The sequence below is a fragment of the Sceloporus occidentalis genome, unplaced genomic scaffold (genome assembly GCF_023333645.1).
Source record: "Sceloporus occidentalis isolate IW3139 unplaced genomic scaffold, rSceOcc1.0.p SCAF_76, whole genome shotgun sequence".
Lineage (NCBI taxonomy): Eukaryota > Metazoa > Chordata > Lepidosauria > Squamata > Phrynosomatidae > Sceloporus > Sceloporus occidentalis.
The window spans coordinates 3806963-3834422 of NW_028317056.1; the positions used below are offsets into that span (position 1 = coordinate 3806963).

At 41.5% G+C, this 27460-nt stretch overlaps 1 protein-coding gene across 1 annotated transcript; it reads right to left on the reverse strand.

Annotated features, from left to right (window-relative positions):
• Positions 1-306: 306 nt before the first annotated feature.
• On the reverse strand, positions 307-27153 carry LOC149285810 (polycystin-1-like). The gene is given in 44 exon segments (XM_089494865.1): positions 307-471; positions 647-934; positions 1025-1199; positions 1334-1459; positions 1674-1815; positions 1937-2070; positions 3579-3718; positions 3888-4082; positions 4232-4440; positions 4607-4725; positions 4937-5012; positions 5108-5313; positions 5479-5528; positions 6088-6204; positions 6300-6426; positions 6781-6991; positions 7093-7236; positions 7558-7728; positions 7947-8115; positions 8117-8142; positions 8681-8937; positions 9022-9178; positions 9267-9869; positions 10674-10818; positions 11942-12088; positions 12750-12909; positions 13123-13339; positions 13464-13743; positions 14488-14631; positions 14753-14902; positions 15202-18809; positions 18996-19135; positions 19238-19413; positions 20428-20559; positions 20971-21750; positions 22351-22604; positions 22810-22933; positions 23136-23251; positions 23548-23744; positions 24993-25173; positions 25458-26093; positions 26640-26809; positions 26929-27000; positions 27113-27153. Coding segments are annotated over 44 exon segments (11877 nt in total).
• Positions 27154-27460: the final 307 nt, after the last annotated feature.

Here is a 27460-nt window from a genome sequence, read left to right on the forward strand (position 1 = left end):
TATACATTTTATGACTGAGCCTGGTTGAGTTAAACTTGTCTGCCAACTCATCCAACATGGCCTTTAGAGAAGAGACCATGGTCATGTTGGACTTTAATTTTGTGATGTTATGTCAGGCGCTTCTGAAACAAATTATAGCTGAGGATCAATTATAATCCATTTGGATTGGATACAAGTCCCTAATAGTCCAACAGAGGCTTTACAAGAAAATGTGACTCAATCCTACATATTCACTGACACTAAAAGGTATCATGGACCAGTGCATCAGTGATATCCATTTGTGTGTAAAATGGACATCACATACTCTTACACTCTTATATGAAAGTCCTTACTCACCAGGAAGCCAAGCTGAGCATACATCATCACCAGTCCGAGGACGGCACCAGATGCTGCACACAACTCCTTTATGGATATGCCAAATGTCTTCCCAAATACTGACCACTCTCGGATGAACCTCAGCTGTTGGGCAGCCTGAAAAAACATATGAAAAATTCTCATGAACCACATCTAATCACCCAAGTGGCAAACTTTCCCTAATAAACAGAATAACTAACAAACTATTTTAGACTTGTTTTTCTTTTTTTTAAATGTGATTATGTCAAACAGTATAAAGTGAAGTCCTGATCAAAATGCCCAGCCGATGTACCTTTACAGTAAGAATGAAGAGGAGGGAGGCGGACAGGCCGTGGAAAGTGCTGCCTAGGAAGGCCACTTGGTTCAGGGTGATAAAGGTGGTTTTGTCCTTCAGGTATGTGTTCCACTGCCGCTCCGCTAGACTGGCCCTGCTCAGATAGACAACCACAGTGCAGGTGGACAGGCCCGTCAGGGTCCACTGAACATAGTTCCAGAAGTGAGTGAAGTACAAGCATCCCTCTTTCCTGATTACCAGGCACTCGGAGAGGACAAAGTACACTACAAACATCATAAGGAAGACCTGCCATGGGCAGAGAGACACAAGCATGAGGATCACACGCAGGGATATATGAAACCAAGAATACATTGTATGTCTTGTATGTATAAATACCATCATGGTGAGGTGGAGTGGGGTATCACTGCTCAGATGCATAAGGGGAAAGGCCCTGATCTCGGTTGAAGGGAGGGCTCGTCCAGAAAAAGGAAACTCCAGTAGCAGAGTCACAGAGGAATAGAGGTTAACCCCAGGACTATACAGAGAGAATTCCACGAAGAGAGCCCGTGTCCTACAAAATCAGACACAGAATACGCATTACACTAGATCTAACACATACAGACCAAATAACACAGAATGTGTTAATAAGGTCCATATTTGCCATGTTACTCCTGAAATACAGTACGGAAATTAAAAGAAACGTACAGGCTATCGACCCAGTGAGTTTGCTGGAGATTTTCTAGTATGACCATGTTCTCCTCCAAACTGTTTCCCAGCAGCTGAATGTACCCCGAGCTGTCGTAAATTGAGAGCGAGCCCCAAAACCAGTCGCTGTAGACACACAGAAAAGACATGCAGCTTAGAATCTCTCAGATATAATACTGTTTTTTTTCAGAATCGTTAAGTAATTAACTGAGTTATAAAACCAACAGAAGATAACCAATTTCAACCTTTCCATGTTGAGTGAACCAGATGGTTTATATAAGTTAGGTAAATGTGTATAGCCCACCCTAATTATTTATCTATTTACTTATCAGAGTCTTACCCCGTAACATCAGCTGATGAGTGTGTCCAAGTCTGTGACGCATCTATGGAGCTCTGGGACCATCCAGCATCGTAGCTGTCGTTGTCAAATACATGTGGTCCCTCTGGACAGGTCTGATGGGTTGATGGGTCAGTGCATTGTGCTGGGAAAACCACAGGTGGATAGAAACATAAGTAATACAAAACTTAAAAAAGAACAGCCCAACGGGCATTACTCTGCCTTACAGTTAGAATTGACTAAAGGTATCATTTTTAATTAGCCACAATCACCTTCTTTCAGTCGGATCTGACGGAGACGAGCACCCCCTAGGAGATTGCTGTAGCTGCCTCCTGCCTGATGATTATTGTGCAGGTATGGCAACAAAATCTTTGATGCCCAATCCCAGAATTCATCAGATCTGTGAGAACAGAAATATAGTAACAAATAAATAAACAGCAGATAATTTCCCAGCCATTTTGTTTGCCTACAGTAAAGATACCCATACCATTCCGGGCCCTTGACCTTGTTTTATATTCTCTTATATTCGGGATAACCTTACGCATATCCCATGCAACCTTAAATTCCCTCACTAGATTAACCTCTTCCAATTTTCACAGTAACATATCCACCTCCTTTGGTTTTAAGCCACTGAACAGCTTTTTTTTTTTTTTTTGGCAATATCTTTTTACATTTCTTATTTTGCACCAAGAAAGCTCAGGACCCCAGCTTTCTTTACCATTCATCCAAGTCAGAAAGCTGTGTGCAATGGGTCCCATCAAGCCCTGCTAGCCTTTCATCACCCCAGCCAGGAAAACACAGCCTGGCTAAAGGCCCAGCTTTACCACAGGTGCCCAGCCAGAAGGCATAGACAAAGAGCTGAACACAGCAACCCCTTAAAGGGCCCTGCTGGTAACAATCAGCTCATCCCAAGCTCCAGAAGCAGCTGCTAACATGCAGCACAACATCTTAAAACTTCATCCTCAGTGGGACTCATCAGCAGAGGGCTATGCTCACAACCTCTCAAAACTTCACCCTCAGTGGGACTCATCAGCAGAGAGCTATGCTTCTGACTTAATGCTTGAGGCTTGGGGTAGCACGAGAAATACCATTTCAAAAGTTATGGTGGGTAAAAGTGACGGCAAATCCTTCCTCTTAAAATTAAGGGGGTAGTAGAAATATTATTAAACACTCATCTACGGACACCAGACAAGCCAGAAGGCTTGTTTTTCCCTCAGAAATCTCATGGTGCTGCCACAACTACAAGGGATTCTGGGTAGGCGCATGCAAATAAGGTCAACAATTACCTTTTGCCTCTATATCCACCTTATACATGGATCCCTTGAAAGTAATTGCCCACTGTACCCAGAATCTGGCTTGTCTGATGTCTGTAGATGAGTGTTTAATAATGCTTCGACATACCCCTAAATTTTAAATGGAAGGGTTTTCCATCACCTTTACCCACCATAACATATGTAATGGTATTCCTTGGTTACCACAAGTCAGTGTCACTTGCTCATGCTGATGAGTCCCATTAAGAACAAAACAACTGTCCACGGATGGTGGCCTGGCTATTGCATCTCTTACTTGAGTTTTGTCTAAAGGCTGTCCTGTACAGTGGGCAATTACTTTCAATGGTTCCATGTATAAAGTGGATATAGAGGCAAAAGATCATCATTGCTGACCTTATTTGCATGCACCTACCCAGAATCCCTTGTGGTTGTGGCAGCACCATGAGATTTCTGAGGGAACAACAAGCCTTCTGGCTTGTCTGGTGTCTGTAGATGAGTGTTTAATAATGCTTCTACATAGTCCTAAAAGATCAGGGAATGGGTAATACTAGCAATGAATGGCCATTTCTAATTTTAATGCATTAATAACTTTTTTAAATTTATGGTGAAAGGATGTTGTGAATTGTATTATCAATACCTCTTAATTTGCAAAAATCTCTGACTGTCCAGTTCCTGCTTGATGGAGCGCTGCAACAGATAAGCGCCAGGATTTCTAGAAGTATCTCCATAGTTAGTGAGCAGAATTATGAGAAAGAACAGCATGTAGACCACAAGGTTCTGCAGAAAAAAGAACAAGAAAAGAGCAAGATGACTCAGGCTACACACACACACACACACACACACAATGAGAGACTATTCATGATCAGGCAGAGGAAGCTTCAATGTCTGGAAACCATTATTCAAGCTGCCTGTTCTTCATGCATTAAAACATCTTGTGAATTTTTACCTTTAGCATCCTATGGAGCAATTTCACCTTCCGTGCCTCCTCCCTGGCCTGGAATAGAGCAAATCCCTGCGGGGGTCTCACTTTGGTGATCCTTTCAGAGACTTTTTCCACTAGAGGACATTCCACCAGTGTATCCTCTTCTTCAGGATGCAGGCGCTTCACCACCAGAGCAAAGTACAGTGCCTCCAATAAGACCTGGTACAACAGGAACATAAAAAACTGTCACCATAAAAGCTTCAGCAATGATTGAAGAACCCAAAAAATACACGGAAACAGCAAGGAACAATATATCTCTATTAGCCACATCCCAAACAGCCCTGTCTCTCATACGTGACTGAACTCACCTTCAGTGGCTCAAGTACAAAGAAGGAGCAGAGGAAACTGAAGATCCCAGAAATGAGCCACATTAGACCAATGCTGGATGTGAACCCAACGCCAATCCAAACAGAGACGGCAAAGCAACAGAGTAGGAGGATGCAGCTAAGAGCGTGAGCTACACGCGCGCACCAAGAGGGCAGCATCTGCCTGGGTCTCTGAAACGCGTCGGTTATTACTGTCAAATTGAAGCAAGGAAATGATCAGGACAAAGGTAAAATATTTTTCTATTTGGTTTCTGATGAAATGTATTATATTATAAACAAATCCATCAGAATTACAGTACAGTCTCCAAAAGTAGAAGATGCAGTGAAAGTAACCACAGACTAAGCAGCATTCTGTACCTGTTCGTGCCGACTTGGGAGATCTTGTTACCTCTCCAACAGGGGAAGTCATGGCCTGACCTCTCTCATTTAGCTTATCCAAAATGATGGTATCGGTTTTGTCCCCAAAAGGATTAGATCTGTGGAAAGAGAAAAAACAGCTCTATTTAGCCCCAACAGTACTCCCGCTCATGTTCTGCTGATAGGATGGGGGCTTAAAATGTATTTAGAAATCTGTTGGGACATCTATGCTGAAATTAAATAAAAGTTAAAAAGAATATTTAAATAAACCCTCCATATAATGCGATGTATTCAAAAGTTACTTTGCTTCATCTTAGATGGTCCACTTACAAGTCTGACAGAAGATCTGTATCGGTCCTAGAAATCCTTCTTAGATCTCGTGGCAGGGACATGCTGCTAGCATCATCTGTAGAATTACGTTAAGATGTTGTTAGTAGGTGAAACACAACAAAAACAGTAGTTTGTCTTTCCCTTAGCAACTAGTTGCCCTAGTTTCCTAACCTGAAGCAAGGAAGGGTCGAGTTGGAGGTTGTGGAAGACCAACAACCACACTGTCTTCCTCGCTGGGGTGGCAGCTGCCATCTAGTCCAATGTGGCGGCAAGTGCGATGCCTCTCCAGCTTCTGAATGGTGTTGCCCATGATGGAGGGGTCACTGAGAAGGTCAGGCCAGCTAAGTACACCATCGTTGGAATTCCACTGAATAAAGCTGTGCAGGAGCAGACAAAAGTTCCCATTAGCAATTGGTTGCGTTAAAAACTGTTGTGTTTTTAATGTCAAAATATTGGGATGTCCTCTTGTTATGGTAAATGACCTTCAAGCACTAGACTGCTCTGGTTTTGGACTGATTTTCCTCTCACTTTCTGTGACTCACCTTTTAGTATCGTCCAAGGCTATGTCTGTTTTTGTTTGGTCAGAAAATGCCTGTGAAAAGAGACAAGATAATCATGCCAAAATGTATATTTAAAAAAAAATGGCTGCCTTTTAAGTACCTAGGAACTTCCCAGAACTGGTTGCCCAGAGCTTATTCTTTTCAAATTCCTTATAGGAGAAAGAAGGATGTTGTATGTGTAGCAAGGGGTAGGAAGTGGCAGTTAGATATTAAAGGGGTGGGAAGTGGCAGGGATTATGCATTAATAGGTGGAGCCTGGGTGGGAGTGGGTGGAACCAGAGAAGCAGGGGGCAGAGCCTGGGTGGGAAGTGGGCATGACCAAGCAACACTCCTCTATGTGGAGATTGAAGACAGAAGCTCAGGTCTCTGGTTGGGGAACAGTTTATGATTGGATGTGCCCTTCTGTTGAAAGGCCAGTGATGCCTGATAACTTGTTTGTCTGTATGTGAAGTAGTAAGTGATTGATTATGCCTGTTATTGAAGTGGCCATGGGTTGGTTATGGCTGGACTGGTAAGTACTTACTAACATAAGTTTAAAACAGAGAATTCATGCAGTTCTCCATGGATAACGTGATATATAGACTTCCTCACCTCACCATGGATTCCAGTATAAGTCATAAATGAGCTCTCCATCACCATTGTATCCAAGTAATTATCAATTTCCAGTGACTGCTGATCAAACAAGGAGAGGGATTGTTTCACACAGGTCTGGAAAAAAAACAAACAACTTTTTTAAAAAAGCAAAAAAACAAGGGGTAATTCAGCTTGTGAAGACATTATCTACTTGACTTTGGTCTCTGTACCTTGCTGCGGGCCCGTCTGAAGAGGAAGAGGATGAAAAGGTAGATCGGATACACCAAGACGCTGGTCACCATTCCCACAGCCACTGAGTCAATGCTGAGGGGCACGTGTTGCGATACGGCTCCATCCCTGACACATGAAAAAGAAAGATCAACAAAACCCATCCGTGGTGATTGAATAACACAGTACTGTCTACAGAGTCCTCTTTACATTTAGTGTTGTCCTCATCTTAGACTTAAAAAACCAAACGCACATTTAATATTTAAAAACATTTCCAAACATCTTGTAGAACCCGGCAGATCAAAGCCAAGCAGACTTTAGTCATTTCTCTCAAAGTATTTGTCCAATAAAGGACCTAATGGAATCAGATTTGCTGTCTTTTAGTACAATTTGCAAATTATGAAGTATGAATTGAATAACAAGTAGCACAGGTAATAATGCTTCACTTCACATTGATATGAACAAATATTGCCTGGAACTCACCCATGGTTCCTGTCTCCAACTACTCCATACCACACGGCATTGGCACAGAGGAAAAGGAAAATCAGGAGAGCGCAGCATGTAGCACGTTGGACGCGAGTGAATCGGCTGCGAGGTGGTCGGTCCCACATAGAAAGCCACACATGCTTCTCAGAGATCCCTCGTTGCAGTTCAGCGGTGAAAATCCGGGAAAATCTTTTCAACTCCGTCTCACCTAAACCGAAAAACATGAATCTGATCCGTGTTCTACAATGACCCCACTAAGGACATTTTCAGACCTTTAATGAAAGTAATGAGGTTTAAGACATAACTCACTGGCAGCAAAGATTTCCCGTTCCACTCTGCGTCCACTGTCCTCCTGTCCAACGGACAGCCAGCCATTCACCAGGAAGAAGAAATTCTTACTGCTCTGCAGGTCTCGGATGATAACATGTTGTACATACCAGGATGGACTAAGCCCTAACATATAAAGACAAACAGACACAGTATAAGGAATACATTAAACATCAACTATAACCTGATAAAACATCTTGCCTAAACATCTGAGCCTAAAACATCTGATAAAATATGATGATGTTGTTTTCCATTAAGTTAGTTAGTTCAGTTTAGAAACTTGTTGTTCTAGCAGGTGGTATTATGTGATTCCCGAAAACCTTGTAGATCACTAATATCTGTCTAGCCCATGGTTGAGGAACCTCTACAAGAGCCAGATTTGGACTTCAATTTCTTGCAGTGAATGTTTCCATGGCCTAAAATCAACAATCAATTTGACTGCCGTACCTTTGTTGTCATGCCACAAGCGGATTTTCCACACATTTCCCAAACTACTCTCTGTTGCGATCTGGAAGATATCCACGCTGTTTCGATGAAAGGTGTTTTCGCCATCCAGATGCCTGTGGCCACTTTTATCATCCACTCCATACAAGCTGATACCAACATGGGCTGTTGTACCTGAAGAGAAAAATCTCATGTTCGCTTAAGTGTTAGGACATCTCTAAATGCCCACTTACCACTAAATTTATATTTCTACATTAACCCAGTTACATAAAATCATAATAAGATTATCCAATATTTCATTCTAGGGATGACGATTAAAGGCACGTTCGAGGGTTCTCCATCCTGCGCTTTTTTCTCAACTAATAAATAGCCTATAAATTGTTTGAACTCACCAGACCCGCGACCCCATCCAGTCTTTACCAAGACCTCGTATTTGAAGAGTCCAGACTTTCCACAAAATGGAATGACCCCTGCCTTGTTTACATCTAGGAGGTCCAATTTATGGACAATAATGGTGGCGATGGCATAGGTGACAAAGCAAACTGCGCATGTAAGGAGCACAATGTAATTTATACCAGGCGGAGGAGGCTGTGGAGACAGAGTTGAGAGGAGATTAACCGACACTCAATGTTTCACTGTGCTGATCAAACAGGATTATCTACGGTTCTTTTAATCTCTTTACACCATAATTTCTTAGCTACAGTCTTCAGGTTGCCCCATTATATGGCCAGGATCCCTACGCTTCAGATGAAATAGATCAATTAGTCTCTCAGTTGACATATTTTTGATCAAAAACCAACACTGAGAAACTCTAGAGTACAGCTGTTATCTCTTTTGATTTCAGTGTGGTCATCTTCATAGTATTGTCACTTTCTTTGTGTGTCACATTTTCCTAATGGACAGCTCTGTGTATCATTTTGGCTTTTTATCAACAAATCATCAGTAATAAATCAGGGATGTTACTATTTTGTTTCTAACAGAAGCAGATTTAAGACTCTACATACAACGAGGTATACATTTTTTAGACTATTTGGAACTCTCCCTTTTGGCCAGGAGCCTCTAAAACTATCTAGTTAAAAATTACATGCAGTCTTCTGTAATTTCCCATTATACTACAACTGCTAACTTACGGGGTGGATAAAGTTGACCGAATGCGGTGGAACAAACAAGCTGGCACCAAACGCAGTCAAGTGTTGGGTTTTACACACGGCTTGATCTGGTCGAGTGTCTTCCAGGGGTAGAAGCCCTTCTGTCTTCCATTTCATCTCTTTCTCATCAAAGTACTGGCACAATGAGGTATACAAACCCAATGTTACGTCCACAGATGACCACATATAATGGTTAGTGATGTTCAGGTAATAGTGTCTGGTCAGGTTCCCCACACTGGTGGAAAAAAGAAGAATATTTTAGTGAGTACAAGTTTGGAAGGTCTACATGTTTTTGGATTACTTGTAGTTATTTTCTTACATGGGAGCAATGAAGAAGGTATACAGCTTGTGGTCCTCCCCAGACATGGCATCTGCATCAATCTTCTTCATGACGGAATAGTTGTATTGATTGGGGTGACCTGACTCATGTAGGTAAACTGTGATGAAAGGCTCTGGCTCACTGCTCACATACCAGCCTACACAGGACACACATTAGTGTTACAAGACAAACAAGCGACAATCAAGGTGATCAGAACTCGGAAACCCGGTTAGGTTGATACTCACTGTCCTTCACTACATAAGTGACCTGTAGGTGAAGCCCTGCATTCCAGTTACTGCTCTCTGTCTCCACTTCCACCTTCACTGAACTGTGGCTTAACACAGACGTCAACCCTGCCGTTATATTCCCCATTCCGGTGTTGTTGGCCACACTGACTGTGATGGCCTTTTCTGAATCTAAGCTTTCGACAGGGATCTGGCTCCCGTTGCTGGTTTGAAAAGCCATAGATGCTACTTTGGTGGACACAGTGTAGTTACTGATGAAACCAAATGGGTAGGGGTTGGAGTCCACTTGGAACATGACTTGGATGATGTCTGTTTGGTCTAGAAAGGTGCTGTTGAAGCCTTGTGGGATAAAGAACTGGCAGCCCGTCTTGTTGCTGTAACAGAGCAAGTTGAAAGGGTCGGAACGCTTGCCCCAAGCCAGAATTTCTCCTCCCTGCAAAGTTAAGGGCTCTTCGTTTAGCACTCTGGACTTCATTAGAATCCGCATCAGATCAGAGGAGAGATTGTAAGCCTTGGAGGCTACAGCTGGACTGTTAAGACCACCGCACAACTTGCCTTCTTTATAGATGGATGGTCTGGTGTTTACCAAGTGAATCACATCTCCTGCAATGCAGATTAGTACAGTTATGTACATCCTAAACAGTACTACTAGCAAGTAGCCATACACAATATGCTATGGCGCAATGGCAAGCATGTCCATACCCAAACTGATAAGCAATGTTTTATGCATGCCCATATTGATACACATGTATTTTATTTTGCTGGATATATATATATATATATAGTTATGGGAAAAAAACATTGACGGCAAGGGGTCAGTAGACAAACATACATTATACAAAATGACCTGAGTATACGCTGCCTACACAACAATTTATGCTCATCGAGGATTTCTGCTTTATCATGGTTGATGGATGAGCTTGGCAGACTTTTTTTGCATTTGGACTGCCGCTGCATCGAAGGTTCGCAGAGTAAAACATGGCAAGCAAACGATGACTGCTTTCACCTGCATCTTCTGCACGACCTTTACAGACATATTTCTATAAATCTTTTGTCGCAGGGAGAGAGCTCATAATTTAAGAAAAAACTATTGATCGCTCATGCATCAGACATTTATCTTTATTGAACACGATAAATATGTTGACTTTTAAATAGGTCTCTGATTTTGTTAACATTAATATAATATACATATGGAATACGTATTACTCCAGTTTGTGTGTAAATCTTCTTGTAATACTTTTTTAGCGCTCATTTCTCCAAATCGTCTGCAATGTCGTTTCAAAAGTCCCATCAACGCTAACAAGTAGCATGAAGGAAAACATTTGCACATAGAGAATAAAACACATCTTTAGCCTGAAGAATACATCAGCCAATAAATAATCCCATGGAAACCTGCTATCTGCTCACCCATTATATTAAGGATGTTATCTGCGATTGTAGTTGGGGTCATAACACCTTGGGTGGTCTCGTTCTGCAGTATGGACATCATGGCTTCCAGCTTGTTCAGGGTTTTCCGTTGACAAGATGCACAAATTAGCTCCTTGTTGGTCACCTTAAGACAGAGAATAGTGAGTTGTTTAACGCAAACTTTACAGGATTTCTACGCTGTCCTGTAATGTCCCTTGGCCATGACTGGACGCTCTATCTCGAGTATGTTGGAAGGAATCGTGGGTCAGATCTCATTTGATAGATATCAATAGATTTAAAAGGCATACTATTTGGGCTAGCCTGTCATGGTGCAAAAACTTAACATTCTTGGAGGAGTATAATGCTAGATGACAAGATTTTAAGTTAAAATCGAGGACATCTGCCCACTTTACTTGGCCAAACTGGAATAGTGGGTAACTATGCATACATGTGTGGTTCTTCTTGAATATTACTGAAGGGCTAAAAATACTGATTGATGTGGATGTTTATAATGACATTTATTATGATCTGTTTTATGGGAATTTAAAGCAAAGATTTCTTTAGAAATGTAATTTCCAGGGACAGAGTTCTGAATCAGGAGATATTACCCCTGAAACCCACTCGCTAATTTCTAGATTCATCTAGAAAGTCTTATTTAACTCTAAAATACACCAGCAACTTTAAACCATAATCATACAAAAATGTGATACAGACTTTCACATGTTTCTAATGTAAAGAAACATATAAATACTTTAAAATACATTTTAAAGTTTACCAACAAGTTAGCAATCATGTCCTATGCATGGTTTGCCAAAATGAACTCTCTCTCTGTCACAATGCCAAATACTAATAGGAAACAAACAATAAAGGGAATCCCCACAAAAAATACTTTGACGGAGGAAGGCAGTGGTTGAGATAACCAAAATATTGAAAGCTGGGGAATTGGAATTTGGGTGGGAATGTCCAGACCGGTCCTCCCTTCCTGCGCTGCATAATATCACGGTTAACGAAACATGAATGAACTCATTCATGGCACATGTAGCCTTTGTTTCGGGAAAAAAATGTTCAAATGTAACAGTTTAATACATTTTAACATTTTTCTTCCTTTGCACCTCTCTCCTGCACTTTGTTAAATCCTTTGGTGTATTTAAATGTCTCTCTCCGATGTCTCTCTCTTCACATGTCATGTTGCTGTAACTTTGCCCACAATTGTTCCAGTTTTGCCTTGCTAAGTAGGATCTACACCCCGACCTGCGCATGGACCTTACCGTACACTGCGCCAACGCAGCTGCAATTTGCTGTATATCATCCACGGTGTTGACCTTCAGTGAGATCAGGGTGTCCGTAATATTCCTCCTTACAATGCTAAGGTCCAGATCGCTGGTCTCGCCCCGCGCGCCCATTAGCACTTCATACTGCGTGAGGGACACACAAACACACAAGATATTTTGGACTCAAAAAAACAAGCCCCTGCCATCCCAATCCGTCTGTCGTATAAAGATTTATTAGGTGCATTAGGTTGGGATACAAAATAATGGTTTGGTATTTCTAGAGATTGATGGAGAGTGTCAGTTCTACAAATTCTCTACTTCACACACGAAGGGTTCAATCTTTTAACCAGCGAAGGAAGACAAAAACATAGTTTTCCTTTAAAAAGAACAATCGGTTAAAAATGAAAAGGAAAGTAATGGGTCATTTCTTAGATAAATGCTAATGGTCCTATGTAGCAGATAAAAACTTTTGCGTTTCTACATTTTGGGGGTACTGGGGGTCTTGGAGCAGCAAATAAATCATAGAGATGTATCTAGAGTGGCATAACACTTATTAAAGATGAAAATGCATCTTTATGGTTCTTATTGTCAGGGACAGTAAGGACCAGGAGCTCTTAGATGAAGAACACAGATGGCTTTATCTGCTATATTATTGTCAAAAATGAATTGCACATAAAACAAACATTTATTTAATATACAAAAGTGAATTATTTGTTTAAATGTGTGGATATCATGGCTGGATTTAAACGAGAGTAATTCCTAGAAACAAGACCCCCAACAGCCAAAATGTAAGCACTTTATTTACCTCGTTGAGGACAGTGATGAGAGCCAAGGAATACTCAGCCACATTCTGGGGGTCTCCCTGTTTCAACAAGCCTTGCAGGGTGGTCTCCGTCAGGTTATGTAACCAGTGGGCAAGGCTGGGGAATCCATCAGGAATGATCGGCATTGCAATAACCTGGGAGCTACACAAAGGAAGACAAGCAGTCAACAAACCCAAGACACAATTGTCTAACATTAGACCTGTTATACCCAGAATACCGTAACAATACTGGAAATGCTGCATCCAGGTTTAATGAAAGATGCTCCTGGCCCAAAAATTCTATGAGAAATTTCCTTACAGAATTATTTGATGTTAATTTTATATTTTTATTCGCTTGTTTAAATTTTTCACATACTGATTCAAGGCCACCGTCGCTGCTCCTTGCTGGTCCTGCACCACCACGGATATGTTCACTGTAAAGTTTGACTCGTGGAACCCAACGGGTAGGAAGGTGCTGTGCTCCGACCTGCTCCCTTTGTAAACCCAGAACTCATCACAGTGTGCTTCCCTGCAGCGAGTCACAATCAGACTGAATACCAGGGACGCCCCTGCATCCTCAGCGTCCCTCCATCCTTTAAAGAGAAAAAGAGACCCCCAAGAAAGTTATGGATAAAATAAGCAACACCAACATACATTTAAGTCTTTGTATATCTTAATGGAATGTCTAGAAACATTCCTTTGGCGTGAAATACTGACCTGTGCAGTCAAACTGGATCTTGGTGGACAGGGCATGTATAGTTTTATTTGGGAAGATCCTACAACTTCCTCCAGAAGGTGGACTGTTGGGCAGTAGGTCAATGGAAGCGAATCCTTCTTCGTCCATGGAGGGGTCACTCACATGAAGGGTAAACGTGTATCCTTCTCCATCCTTTAGCACCCCTTGTCTCAGCACCAGATTCATTTCACGGGCTCCGGTGGTTGTAGTGCTGGAATCCAGGAGAAGGGTCTTGTTACTGAAACTCTGAGCTGTCCATCTCTGCACAGAGAAAGAGGAAGCGATGATTGAAAAGTAATGGACAGCCAGGGCAAAATGGCAAATGTAGTGGACCCCAAAGTTCATGGAGCACGAAGATCACTTTGCACATGCAATCCTGGGGTGTAAATGAGTAAGATGAAGATAATAGAAAGCAGGCATGCAGTGTCTAGTTAAGATTGCAATAGGAAAATGGAAGGAAAACAAATCCCTACATGTTTTTGAACAATTTGCACCAAAAGGGGGGCATAGTAAGTATGCTGGTCCTATAATGCTTGCCATGGCTGATGGCGCTATTCAGTTGCATGGAGCTGGGTTTATGAAGATCAGAAAGATATAAGCTACATACTACGGCCCAGTTTTGGAAAGAATTATGCAATCTTCTTTGATGAAATAAGAACAGTTTAAATGTCTGTGGTTCCTATTCTAAAAACAAAGCGGCTCTTCCACTCCATCGATAACCTGGTAACCAAACAGGAGAAAACACAACTATCGTAGACTAACATATAGAGCGTTTACATCAAATTACCTAAATACCAGCACATTCACTCCTGTATGTTGTGTTTATGGGCAGTTACTCCCATGGAAGCAAAGTAAGCTCAGAGGGTCCTGTATTTACCATATTTATCGAGAAAAATCCAGCCAACCAATGGGATATTTCAGCTATCGCTTCTCAAATAATTTTCATTATGAAAAATGTCAGCCACAGTTACATGTGGCTCTCAGTGTGCACAGCGGTGATCTTACCCCTGATCTCGAGTCATCTTGACAATTACTGCAGCTTCCCTCCAGATACACATAAGAGCTGGAGCTGACCTCATACACAGACTGCGCTTTGCATGATACACATTTCAAGGACACGATTGGGACGCTTCCTTTTTTTATCAACACCTAAAGGAAAGAGACAGGGAAATCAAACATAAAAGCATCACATACAATCTTCCTTCTCTTATTAAACTTAATAAATGCCCCCCAAATATCAAATGGCATGGTTGCATTGCGCCACACTAACCGTTTGATTGGTAGACTCAGGAGGCATGCCCTTTTTGCTGATACTCAAATAAAAGGTGTACTCCACTCCTGGCTCCAGCACAGATTTAGGAATTATCATAACTCCGGATTCTGAACCAAAGTCGGAACAATATCCTGTAGGCTCTGAATTCTAAAACAGAACGTGAATTAATAAAAAGGTTTTTTTAATGCCTGGACTGGAATCTGCTTTATACATAGTATTGACATTAAATAAATCATTTTATTTTAGCCAGTATCCACCTGACCACCTCCACTCAACAGGCTGCTTTTGTTGCATATCTGAAATTGATATAGATTTCTAAAACAGGTAGATTAAAACCTATTACAAAAGGTAATTAGTGAATACACTAAAAATGTAATTACAAGATCTTGAGTGTATCACTATGCTTGTTGTACACTGATATACTTTATCTTACGTATATATCTCACCTTGGTGCAAGTCCATTTATAATTCAGCGGCGTCTGCACATTTTCCTCCAGGTTAGGGTCATAGGACTTCTCTCCATCCAGAATCAGATCCCGACTATTGGACCAAACACGGTAAGATCCGCCATCGATGATGGGCACAAGCTTGCTTGGCATCATGGTTACATTGGCAAAGCTGCTTTTAGATAGAGGAGTGTCACCAAAGGACACTGAGAATACAAAACAGTAGTCTCCGATATCTAGAGCAAGCTTGGGGACCACCAGCTGCGGCCTGCTTACATCTACATTTTGAAGATGAACTTTATCTGACTCTTGGTAGCGAAGACAACTAGAAGCTCTATAGATCTCCCACAGGTGCTCGGTTTGGTAACTGATGCATCCACGCAAATTGATCTTTGCCTCAATGTAGTTCCTTTGGGACCTCTTCATAATCACTTGTGTTGGCAGTTCAAGCTGTACTACAGGTTCTTCGCACTCTAATATCCGAGTGGTCACTGCCATTTGGGCAATCCAAAAGCTGATTAAATTGGAAGCATTTACAACCACCAGATAATCTCCAGGTGCGTGGTAGGAATGATCGGCAGTTGATCTATAAGTGACCAGAGCAGGAGAATTATCCCCAAATGTCCAATGCAAGATAACCTCCGAAGGACTTGGATGAACGACGGTTTCAAAAGTGACGCTTCTGTTAACATACGCGTTAACAGGTTTCAGAGTAAGCCCCACAATCAGTTCTTGGACTTTTATGATTTTTGTGATATTCTGGCTACCCAAGTCATTTGAAGCACTCAGGTGGATTTTAAGAAGGCCTGCGGCAATTGGGGTATAGGTGACATTTCTGCCTGCAAGGCTGGTCGTGGGCTGGCCCTGCAAATCAAATTGCCAAGTATAGGCGACTAAAGAACCATTACTGACTTCTGCTCGAAAACTTTTTTCTACCCGAGCTGGAATAGCTACTTCACAGCAGTTCACAATTTTTAATTTTTTTATTGCTTCAAGAACTGAGATCATCACTGTAGCACGTTCTTCACTAACCAGGTTAGTGGCAACCACAGTTACTGGGTAACCTCCAATTTTTGTGAACTCATGGGTATATGTAGTATCATTAAGCAGGATGGAATAGTCTCCATTTATCGTTAACTTGTAGCTGACAGAAGTACCAGCTGACAGTAAAATGGTGAAAACGACTCTCTCACCGGGTTCCACCACTTTTTTGCTTACGAGTAACTTCAAACCTTGAATTTTGTCTTGTACAGTGATGTTTTTAGAAGCAGTCTCCCAGCTGACATCGTTGGATGCATTTAGACCTATTATAAAAATACCAGCGTCGTAAAAATGTACCATTTGCATCTTCCCTTCCTCTGAGCCATCAGGAAGTTTCCAAGACCACGATACGTTTGAACCTCTTTCAACATTCCCGTCAAGGTATAGGACAGTTCCAGTGGGTACATGGTCACCTTTGTGATCTATGGTTGAAATAGATACACCTTCAATTGGCTCTTCGACAAAGATGGCGATTGATGAGTTGACTGAACCCAAGGTATTGTTGGCAACAGCAAATACTTCTTTTGGATTTGGACTTAGGAACTTATAAAGGACAAAAGACTCATAGGTGAACCAAACTGCTCCGTCTTCTAAGTACCACGTGTATGACACCCCAGATCCACTGGTCAAACTCATGCTGATGTTAACTGTGGAATTTACAGCAACTGGGTTGGGAAATGCCTGAAGCGTAAGTTGGCCGAGACGTTCAATAAATGTTATACTCTTACTAACATTGGTGGCACCCAACATGTTGGCAGCCTTCAGAAGTACAGTGTAGGTTTCAGCTTCCAAACTAGTAAACTGATAGGTCTTCCCAACTCCACTCTGGATAACACTGTCATTTTTCAAAATAAGCCAGCTGTAAGAGATGTTACTGCCGTCGGTCACAGTGGCCTGAAGCGGGAGACTTGTATTCGTCGGGAAGCAGCAATCATTCACCAGGTCAGAAGAAACAATTTGAAGGCCTTCGATCATTTGCAAGACATAGATAACGATACTATCCTGCAAGGAGCTGATTTCATTCTCTGCCGTGACGATCACGTTGAACGTACCAATGGAACGGAACGTGTAGGAGATGGTGGAGTTGCAAAATATTGGGGAGCAACGGTCGCAGAGTATCCATGAGTAATGGACGTCATCTCCTGCCTCAAGAAAGGCGGAAAAAGTTACTGACCCATTTAACGGCACTACAGTGCGTGTGGCATTCATGCTCAGGCCTCGTATCCTGGTTTTTACAGTAATATTTAGGCTGACTGTACTGTTGCTTATGTCATTCTTGCTATGTAGGATGATAGAAAAGTTTCCAGTGCTGTTATATGTTTGAGTTACTATTTGTCCTGTTTGCATGTTACCATCTCCAAAATCCCAATAGTAGGTAACATTTGTCCCATTCCCTATAGCTTCAAAAACATACAGCTGGTCAATTTCTAAAACATTAGTCCCGTTGTAGTCAATCATGACAGCACCCACTGGTTCTTGGACGTATACAAGAGCCGTGTCATTGTTGGAGGATACGTTATTGAACACAGACACAGAGATTAGATATGTTCCAGGAAGTTTGTAGGTGTAATTAGTCTGTATTCCGCTGCTGAGTTTGGAGCCATTTGTCCCAAAATCCCATATATATCTGTAGCTGGAGGAAGTGGGAAAGACGTCAACCCTGAAATGGCTCTCGTCACCAAGAGCTATGAACTGTGTGTCTGGTAAGATGGTAACGTTAACAATCTCTGGCTTTATACAGATGTTCGTGTAGTAGTATGCCTTGTTGACTTCACTAGCAAGAACTAGAGAAAGGGGGTATATACCGCTTGTCGAGAAGTTGTACTCGACTGAAGGGAAACCGTAAGCAGTGATGATGGACGTACCATTGCCAAATGTCCAGTTGAACGTATAGCTTTCATAATCCCCTGTGACGTATGCCGTTAGCGTAACGTTTGGGTTTTCACGGATACAAGTGGATGGTTCTATCTTTAGAACCTGCAAGAGATACACATGAACGTGCAAGGAGTCAGACACAGAATTTACTGGGTTACTAGCCGTGACAATAACTGTATAATTTCCATCTTTAGAGTACGTGTGGTTAACCATAGGTTCATTCCCCACTAGCAGAGACCCATCCCCCATGCTGAAGTTCCAGGTGATATTATCTCCCGTTTCCACTGAGGCATTTATAAACGTCTGCAAGCCTCTCTCTGTCGGTTCATTTGAGGAGACCAACAAACCGGTGATCTCTTCATGTACATAGAAGGTCTTTGTGACCCAGATTTCATGAATGTCATTCCTGGCGATCAAGCTAACATTGTACACTCCTAATTCGAGGAAAGTGTGGTTCACTGTGGGATCACTCGTGTTTGCTGGCAAAGAACCATCGCCAAAATCCCAAATGTAAAAAATCCCAACGTGTGAGGGCTCTGCTTTTGCTTCAAAAACAACAGTGCTCCCAAGAACAATGACTTCCGCTTCGCTTTCAATACTTAAGTTGGTTAGGATGCTTTGAATTTGCAGAGGTATCACCATGGAGACATTCTCATACTTGTTGGACACTGACACAGTTATATTATACATTCCTACGGGAAATACAGAATATAATCAATTTTACAGCAGGCACAAAACAGTAATTGAGTGTTTTCTTTGTCAACATTTCACATGCCATGCTACCTTTTTACCTCGAATTTTTCTGAAGTTCTGATGTTTTTTTGTAACTGGTCAACCATTTGGTTTCAATTGTGGTTATTTTGAATGCAGGTTCTTACCTGGCTCCTGATAACTGTGTGTGACATTATTCTCAATTAAAACCTGATGGATCAATGGGTTTGGAACGGGAAACGATTGATTGTATGGCGGTCGATAATGATACTCTTGCCTTGTGCTATTGCCATCTCCAAATGACCAACTGAAATAAAGGGTAACATGGCAAGAACTAAATTCCAAGTCTGTTCGGCGGTAGTGGATCTGATGATCTCTGAACCACGTATCACATTAATGGTCTACTTACCTAAATATGGCTTCCACGGCAGAGTCAACGAGAATACTTGCTGAAAGTTCTATCAAAGTGTTCTGGGTGCCAACTGCTGGAATTCCAGAGACGATAAAGTCATGCATTGGGTTCATTTTTTCCGCGGTCACATTGTAATTCACTGTAGCATTGCTCACGTGGTTTGAAGCCGTAAGCTACAAAACAGAAAAGGACTTTAGTGCAGTAATAGAAAAATAAATGACGTGAGGATAGTGGAGGAGATAGTGGAGGAGATGGTACACTCGTCCACTGGGAGGATGCATACCTATACAGCAACCTAGATAACATGGCTGGATTTTATTGGCTCAAAATCAGCTAAGCGTGTCTGCCCCTGCTTCTTGATTGGCTTTTGGAGCTCTCCTTCCCTCCTCCTTGCCTCCTCTCCCTTGACCCACCATTTCTTTTCCCTCCCGGCTTCCCCCTTCCCCCCCTTTTCTTTATCATTCTTTATTCCCATTTTCTCATTGGGCGGGTTCAGTGGGGTGCGAAAGGGCATCTTTAAAGTCAGGATAATAACGAATACTTCTTTAATTATCCCATTTTGTTTGATTTCAAAACTATTACATTTTGATTTAAAAAAAAAAATAGAAAAAACATTGGCAGCTTCAAGGATGTAAAAGGGTTATATTTCGGTTATTTTGTAACCTGCACCAGTCGCTTACAGTAAAAAACAATGAAATATAAAAAGAAACAGATTGTACGGCCATCAACGTTCTATACTGGCGGCCATCATGATGGTCATCTGTTTCTTTTAGGCCGTAGGCTGATCATCATGGTGAGTTTCAGTAACAAAAGAAGCTGTTGTAAAACTATTTGTTACCCCTATTTTAGATGGCTTTTCAAAAATGTGTGTTTTTATGGGGTCCCTGAGGACACAGAATATGTATGATACTAATTGGAATCAACAGACTGAACCGTAATTAAATTACTACATTTACGTAGTGAACTTCATAGCCTGCGTTGCAGATTTTGGTGAAGTTTTCTATTTTACAAGGAAATAAAACAAAAGGCTGGATGACAGGTGAACATCAAGAAGATTTAGAAAATAAATAAACTTGTAACCAAGGCATGACATTGGTTGGAGGATTGAAATGATCAGTGAAAATGGTTGTATAGGAAAAAAAAGAACTCAATTCATAAAATAGGACGCGAGACAAGCTTCTTCCTACCGTCAGCTTGTAAATAGCTGCGCTGCGGTAGATGACATTGAAAACTGCGTTGTAGTACGTGAAGGACGATCGATCATCTACCATCCATTTAAACACAACATCTGAGCCTGCCTCCACTGAAGCCACGTTATTCTGCAGAAAAAAAGTTACACGGTGAGCCCCGGACTACCAGAAGACATTCTAGTCCAAAGCAAAGGTGGCAAAGTGGTGGGCGAGGCCCCCATCGAGTGACAATGACAACTGTCAACCCAAAAAGACTGAGCATTTATTAACAGGAATGTATGGATCCTGATGAATAAAAAAACAATACTCTACAAAATCTACATATTAATCATTTTATGGATTAATCATTTTATAGAAGGGCCATGTGGATACAGTTATGTTGAAATAGTGCTACTGCACAAAACCCTACCATAGAACTGTCATACATAGCCTCCAAGATTAATACGTCTTATCTCTTCAAAGTTTTATTATATACAGTATAGATTTAATGCCAACTTAAATAGTTCTTAAATAGCTACGTATCTATGTAAAATGGCTCACCACAAGGGTGTTGAGTAGGACTCTGGCTTGGGGTATAGGGTTGGCACTCAGCCCCCGGATAGGTTCCTCCACTTTCACTGGAATGGTTATGTTCTGTGAACTTATAGCATTTTGCACAGTGATAACAAGATCCATAAATCCTTTACTGAGTCCATCGAGGAGGATCTCCGAGTACCAAACATCTCCTTCCTTCTCAGCACACTTTGAAGTCAAAGTAGAGATGTGAGGAGGACATGTCCGTTGGAAACCCCAGGTTTGGTTACTACCCATCCAAGAAGCTGTAGCATTTGATCCTGAGAGTATTTTAAGTACCAGGACTGTATTATTAGTTGAGACGTAAATTATATCCTCCTGTGGTGTTGGGTAGATCACACATAAGCCCGAAACTGGTGATACCACAAAGATGCTACAGGATCTGTTGGCATTAAAGACCTGATTGCTAAAGTGCCCTGTAACAGTATAATGCCCAGGTTTCCACAAACCAAAGTTTGGAGTCTGGTTGAATATTGGAGCTACTTCTTCAGTGGTGCCAACGACTCTGATCGCGCAGGACATGCAGGTACCCTGTCCCTGGTTTCCTAACCCAGTGTCAGATGTCTGATTGGTCCATGCTTTCTCCAAGAGATTTTCCGATATGGAAGACATCCAGTTGGGTTGATGTACAGCATAATAACAAGGTTCTGAAGAGCTACAATACAGGAATCCTTCATTGGGGCCATCATGCTGCACAATCAGAAGGTGATCAGGATGAACTGGGATTCTCACATCCTCAAAAAACGCCTAAAAAAAACAAACATTTTTATTTCTCCACAGTTCAGTAATAAGTTTGGGATACTGCATATCTGGGCCTTTCTAATCTCCCCCTGCTACAATAACACACAATATTCTAGAGCTCTTGAGGATTTTTACATATATCTTCCAAGGGGTGGCCATTACCATCACGTTGGTCATGTGGTCATGTAATCAGACAAGTTGTGAGCAACACAATAAGCTTGCAGATCGACACCTGGACAACAAGTTCTGATCAACATACACTTTAGTCACACCATGTCCCTTAACCGTACCCTGATGGTTCTATATATTAGACAAAAAAATCATAAAATTCTATATGAATTATTCTTAGTTTTGCTATTTATGCAGTCTGTCTAAATTCAGCAATTTCTTTAACATGGATAGGCTTCTCCAGGGATTTTCTCAGTTTGGTAGGTGAAGTATATTTTTGCCAAGACTAGTCAGTGTTTATGAGGGGGTATTCTATGTGGTGGGTATTCTATTGGTCTGCTATAATAATGGGTCATTTGGCTTGATTTATTCCCGAAAGCACGAGACACCCCGATATTAACCCCATAAAATATTATCTTTTCATAAAGATAAAAGTACCAAATAATGCGTGGAGTTTCCGGGTGGAATGGTGAATACAACTTCCTTTAACAGGACAAAGCTACGATAGCTTTGAGTGGGCAGAGGGGATGAAGAAGTAGAGTCTATGGATTTATTGGTTGGAAGGCACCCGCTTCCTTCTGGAAAAGTGCTGTTGGTGGAATTGGACCAATCCAGGCCATCCTCACACTCCGGAAATGTCTCGTTGACAAGCAGGATGTCAGGCATAGGAGTCTGGCTCTCGGGAGCATCACCTAATGCAAAGAGAATCATACGTATCACTTATTAGCTGATACAAAGATGAAAGCTGATGATAGGTAGGATGGATTGCGCAATCGATAGATAGACTTTTCCAAGACTTTTTCCAACACATTACCAGATTACTAGGGATTATAATACTTATGTTATTTCTGATGTCCATAAAATTAGCTATCTGTTTATGATGAATTCTCCACTTACTTTGCCCATCTTTTTTGAACACTTGAAATCTCATCTGGACGGGTTTCTCCAGATCACGTGTCGCAAATTCTAGAGCGGACAGGTAAACCTCCTGTGTAAAGCGTAGTCCTGGGAAAATAAGTACCTGCCGGAAAATACAGGAACGTCGGTCAATAAGTAGCAAGTATTAGAAAGACCCATCATACTTTTTCCGGTCTTAAAACCCTCCTCATTAAATCCTTGTGTTTTTACCCAAACCCATTAACCCATTTTCTCACTAGATCAAGAGACCTGCAATAATATTTGGCTGGTTAATAATAATAATAATAATATATATATATAAATACCTCTACTCCGCCATCAGGAGATGACACGTTCTCTGTTCTTGTTAGATTCCGCAAGGGCCATTTTATCTCAAAAACTTGAGATCCCAACACAAAATAGTTAGCCGTCAAAGTAACACCTGTGATACAAAACGTAATGCATGGTTTCACAAGACTACCTTTTTAAGATGAATCAGCCTGATATTCTTAAACAGCAGTTATCATGAAATGACTTTATAAAACTATTTAAATGTATTTATTGAAAACATTTTAGTAAATTTATTTTTAAAACTACAGATTCCAAAAATGTTACTTATTAAATGCTGTTGAAATTGCTTAGAACTCTTTAAAACAACGTTTCTTGGGTTTGTTTGGCAGCATTTCATTAAAGCAAGAGATACTTTTTTGAAAATGGATTTCTGCGCACAAGCAATACCTTGTGGTTTGTATTCACACACATAGCTGTGCTTCGCGCTGCATAGGTCGATGTTACAGACCCCCGACGGACCCATCCTCACGCAGCGATCGGCCTGGGATGGTTGGGGTTCCCCTGGAAGATGGTTCTGGCAATTCTGAAGGTCAAGGGCATCATCGCTACTGGAATCATTGAAGCCAATCCACACCTCGAGTCCACTGCAAGGAGGAATGAAAGTTAGGGTGGGGAGGGATGTTATTATGCACCTTATTAGTATAACCACATATTGTACATTGTCGAGAGGCAACCGGGTACCATCCTTGGAAGCTCCAATTAGACAAGAATTAGACAAACAGATAGATAAGGACAGAATGATGAACCAGGCGCTCAGCCTGCCTGAGAAACCCATAGTCTGGACTGCTTTTTAATTATGAATGTCTTTAATGCAGTGCTGATTTTCAGCAGGGTTAGGTTGAAATCACCAAGGACAACAAAAACAGAGACTCTGATATAGACAGACAGTCACGCTTGTATGTGTGAACAAGGAATGCTTTCCTCATAAGTTTAGACTTTTCAGTGGAATGGAAGTCAGAGGTCATCCTGAGGCTGCACATATGTATCTTCTCTCAATATTGTCTTCTGCCATGGACAGACCGGCTGAAACAAGCTGATGGGGGCTCCGAGGAGCTTGGGAGAGATTTCACACAGCTGCGGCGAGGATGTGTATACGTGAACCGATGCCAGGAGAAGACTGGCTTCTTATGTAGGAACCGTGCCCTGATCTCCTTCTTGAAGATCTGCTCAGAAACGTTCATCTGGGGCCTCCACAGCCACTGAAAGAACCCTGTCTGTAGCAGTCAATTCAATACTCTGCGATTCAGTCAACGATTAACACCCTCCAGCTAATGAGCGTCAGATAAATTTGCAGTAGTTTTTAGAATACACTTTTTGAGGCATAACCTTTATGAAGTGAGCAATAAAGAAGAACACATATAACACACCTTCTGGGCTATGTTGGTTAAGACAGGTGGCCAGCAGGGCATACAGTAGGCTTATTTCCTTCCACGGTGGGATTTTGGCAGAATTACAGCAAATTATAGAAGTCATCCTCTACAAATCACGCAGTTCCAAAAAAGAATGTATGGAAATGTTTAATGAACTCAGAGCAGGCTCAACAAAGAACCGCACTGGGTTGCTGAAGGACACTGGACCTTTAAGACGCTTACGGTTACGATTCCTCCAGAGAATAACTAATTAGTTAAGAGTCACATTAAAAGTTAACAATTTAAAAATTTGGGCCTAAACTCCAAAAATAGTTTAAAGTATAAGTCCTGCAAATACATTTTCTTAGGCAAATGTTAAAGACCACAATGAAGAGTAGAGTTGATGAAATAATGATCAATGATGGAAGATTAAGTTTTTTTCCCCTTTTTATATTAATATTTCTATTATATATGTAGCAATACCTGATAATATGATACTTCAGAAAATCCTGGACATGAACATCTCTAACAATCACCAGGTCTCCATTGCCTCTCTCCTTGCAGATCCTCTGTGCCTCAAACCAGTCAGCTTTCTCCGACACCAGCTGATAGCAATGATTATTCTCCGGAAAAACCAGACTCCCAGCTGGGCAAGCAGGAGAGACTGCAGGGAAAGAAGGACCTGACATCAACGGGAAAACATACATACACACGGGTGACATCGTAGCCCGCAGTTTATTAAGAGCCCAAGAGAATGTGGAGTCTTTAGTTGAAAATGATGCGTTTAATTGGGCTAACATAGAAAACATGCAACATAACATAAGCTTTTGGGACCTTAAGGGACTTTTTTCTCATTAAGCTTTGCAATACAATACACGTCACACTGTCAACATGTCAACACATGTGTTGTTCATGCTACATATAAAAAACATCTGAGTTTGGGCTCACCTGTCTCACCACGTTGAGACGTTACAGTATATCCAACATCCACACATGTTCCGCCCCTCATAGACACATTGATGTTCAAACTTTCATGGGTTCTCACTAGCGATGGGCACATTATTTGAATCTCGTCGTGTGACCCCACCACAGGCACCTCATTGTGGACAACAACATTCCTGTTGCCCACCTGTAGGGTCACAGTGACATTATACAGCCCAGGTTGGGCATACCTGTGGGTCAAATTACTCTGGGTAGTGTGGATAATTTGGTCCCCCAAGTCCCACAGTAAAGCAGGGATGGGGATCGGAGCCCTGACTTCTAGTTCCAGAGCTTCCCCAAGGCTGTAGGTCTCTTTAGACCGATGGATGGTGAGTGAGAGCTGAGCAGTAAAAACATCCTGAATTATGGTCAACCCGCAGTTGGAGAGAATCGATGGAGTCTCGCACATGTCCTGGCAGAGGGACGTGGTGTTGCCACACAGGCACCCATGCTGAGAGTCTAGGGCTCCGTGAATGTACAGCTCCGAAAAGCACAGGGCACTACAGGACTCGTTACTGAGCTGAGTGGAGGCTAAAGGTGTGAAAACCAACACGGATTCATTGCCGGCCGACAGATTGCGAGGACAGGAGATAAAATCAGCTCCTGGACAGAGAGGAAGGAAAGACTTCTGAGTATCATCTTCCATGTTTTTTCTTCATACACAACAATCAACCAACAAGTATACACCCTGTCTAAACTACCCTTTTCGCTAAAAAAAGAGGGCACATAACATATTTTAACTCAATTGTGCTATGTAATATATATAGAAATGTATGGTGAGGTCAAACAAAAGCCCAGAAGGACCAAATTTGCTAGAGGACCATCAGTGAAACAGAGAAAAAAGTGTTTTCTTGGGTCCAAATATCTATTCTAAAAGTTTGAAAAACCCTGTTATATTCCCACATAATTTGTTCTTGTGGCATTATACAAAGACTGGTAATCTTCATCTTTACTAGAAAAAGGTAATATCTGTTTCTTCTTTGATTCAACCAACAGGGACCTCTAAAACATCTAAAAAGAGCTAAAAGTCCTAGACCTTCAGAAGATCTGACAATCCAATCTGAGAACCTTGTGGTTTTTAACAGTTCCAAACGAGATTCTATTCTAAAATGAGAAGATCGAGTTTATTATCCGTCTCACCGTACTCACCACATGTAGCCCGGGCAAAAGACACATTGAACAAGGGATGACCGGACACTGCTGATGGCTGGGCACAAAGGGTAGAGTTTGTCTCCAAAACTGTCACACCTTGGTCTTCAGCCCAACGAGGGAGCCAGGCAAGATGGCAGTCACACACCCAACTATTGCCGCTCAGGTCTCTGGTACGAGATACAATGAGAAATGTTACAGGTTCTGGTTCATGCTTTTACCTCTTTAACTGAATAAATGGTTGAAAAGCTTAAGGTGAGCTTAAGGTGATCTAAATAACTATACTTACAACTCCTGCAGATTCTGTAACTGTTCAAAAAATCCTTTGTCCAAGGTCGTAATGTTATTATCCGACAGGTCTCTGCAACAAAGAAAAAACAAGCAGTTAAAACGCATTATTTTGCATACATGTAAAGGTATGTATGTATAAAACATATTTGATGGACAATATATTTGTCATGGATCGTGCATACGGATTGTCTCTGGACATGCGCGTCGGCACAGAACGTGCCATGCATAATGATGTGGTACATCTGTCTGACATCTTGGCACAATTCTATGCATGGACTTGAACCTCTTACTAGTGTTTTAACAAGTTAACAATCACTTCTAGGTAGATCTAGATTGTATTTAAAGAGTTATTGAGGAAAATTGGCCATTGAATGGTGTTGGGCCCAAAGTCTTGCCTCTTGTATTAAAAAGATGACAAGGTTTAAAAAAACTGTTTACACGAGGAGTGTTACATTCTTCCTCCTCCTGGATCGAATCCCTTGTTACATGGTTACAAAATAGCAAAGAGAAGTCTCTCAAAGGAGACATAT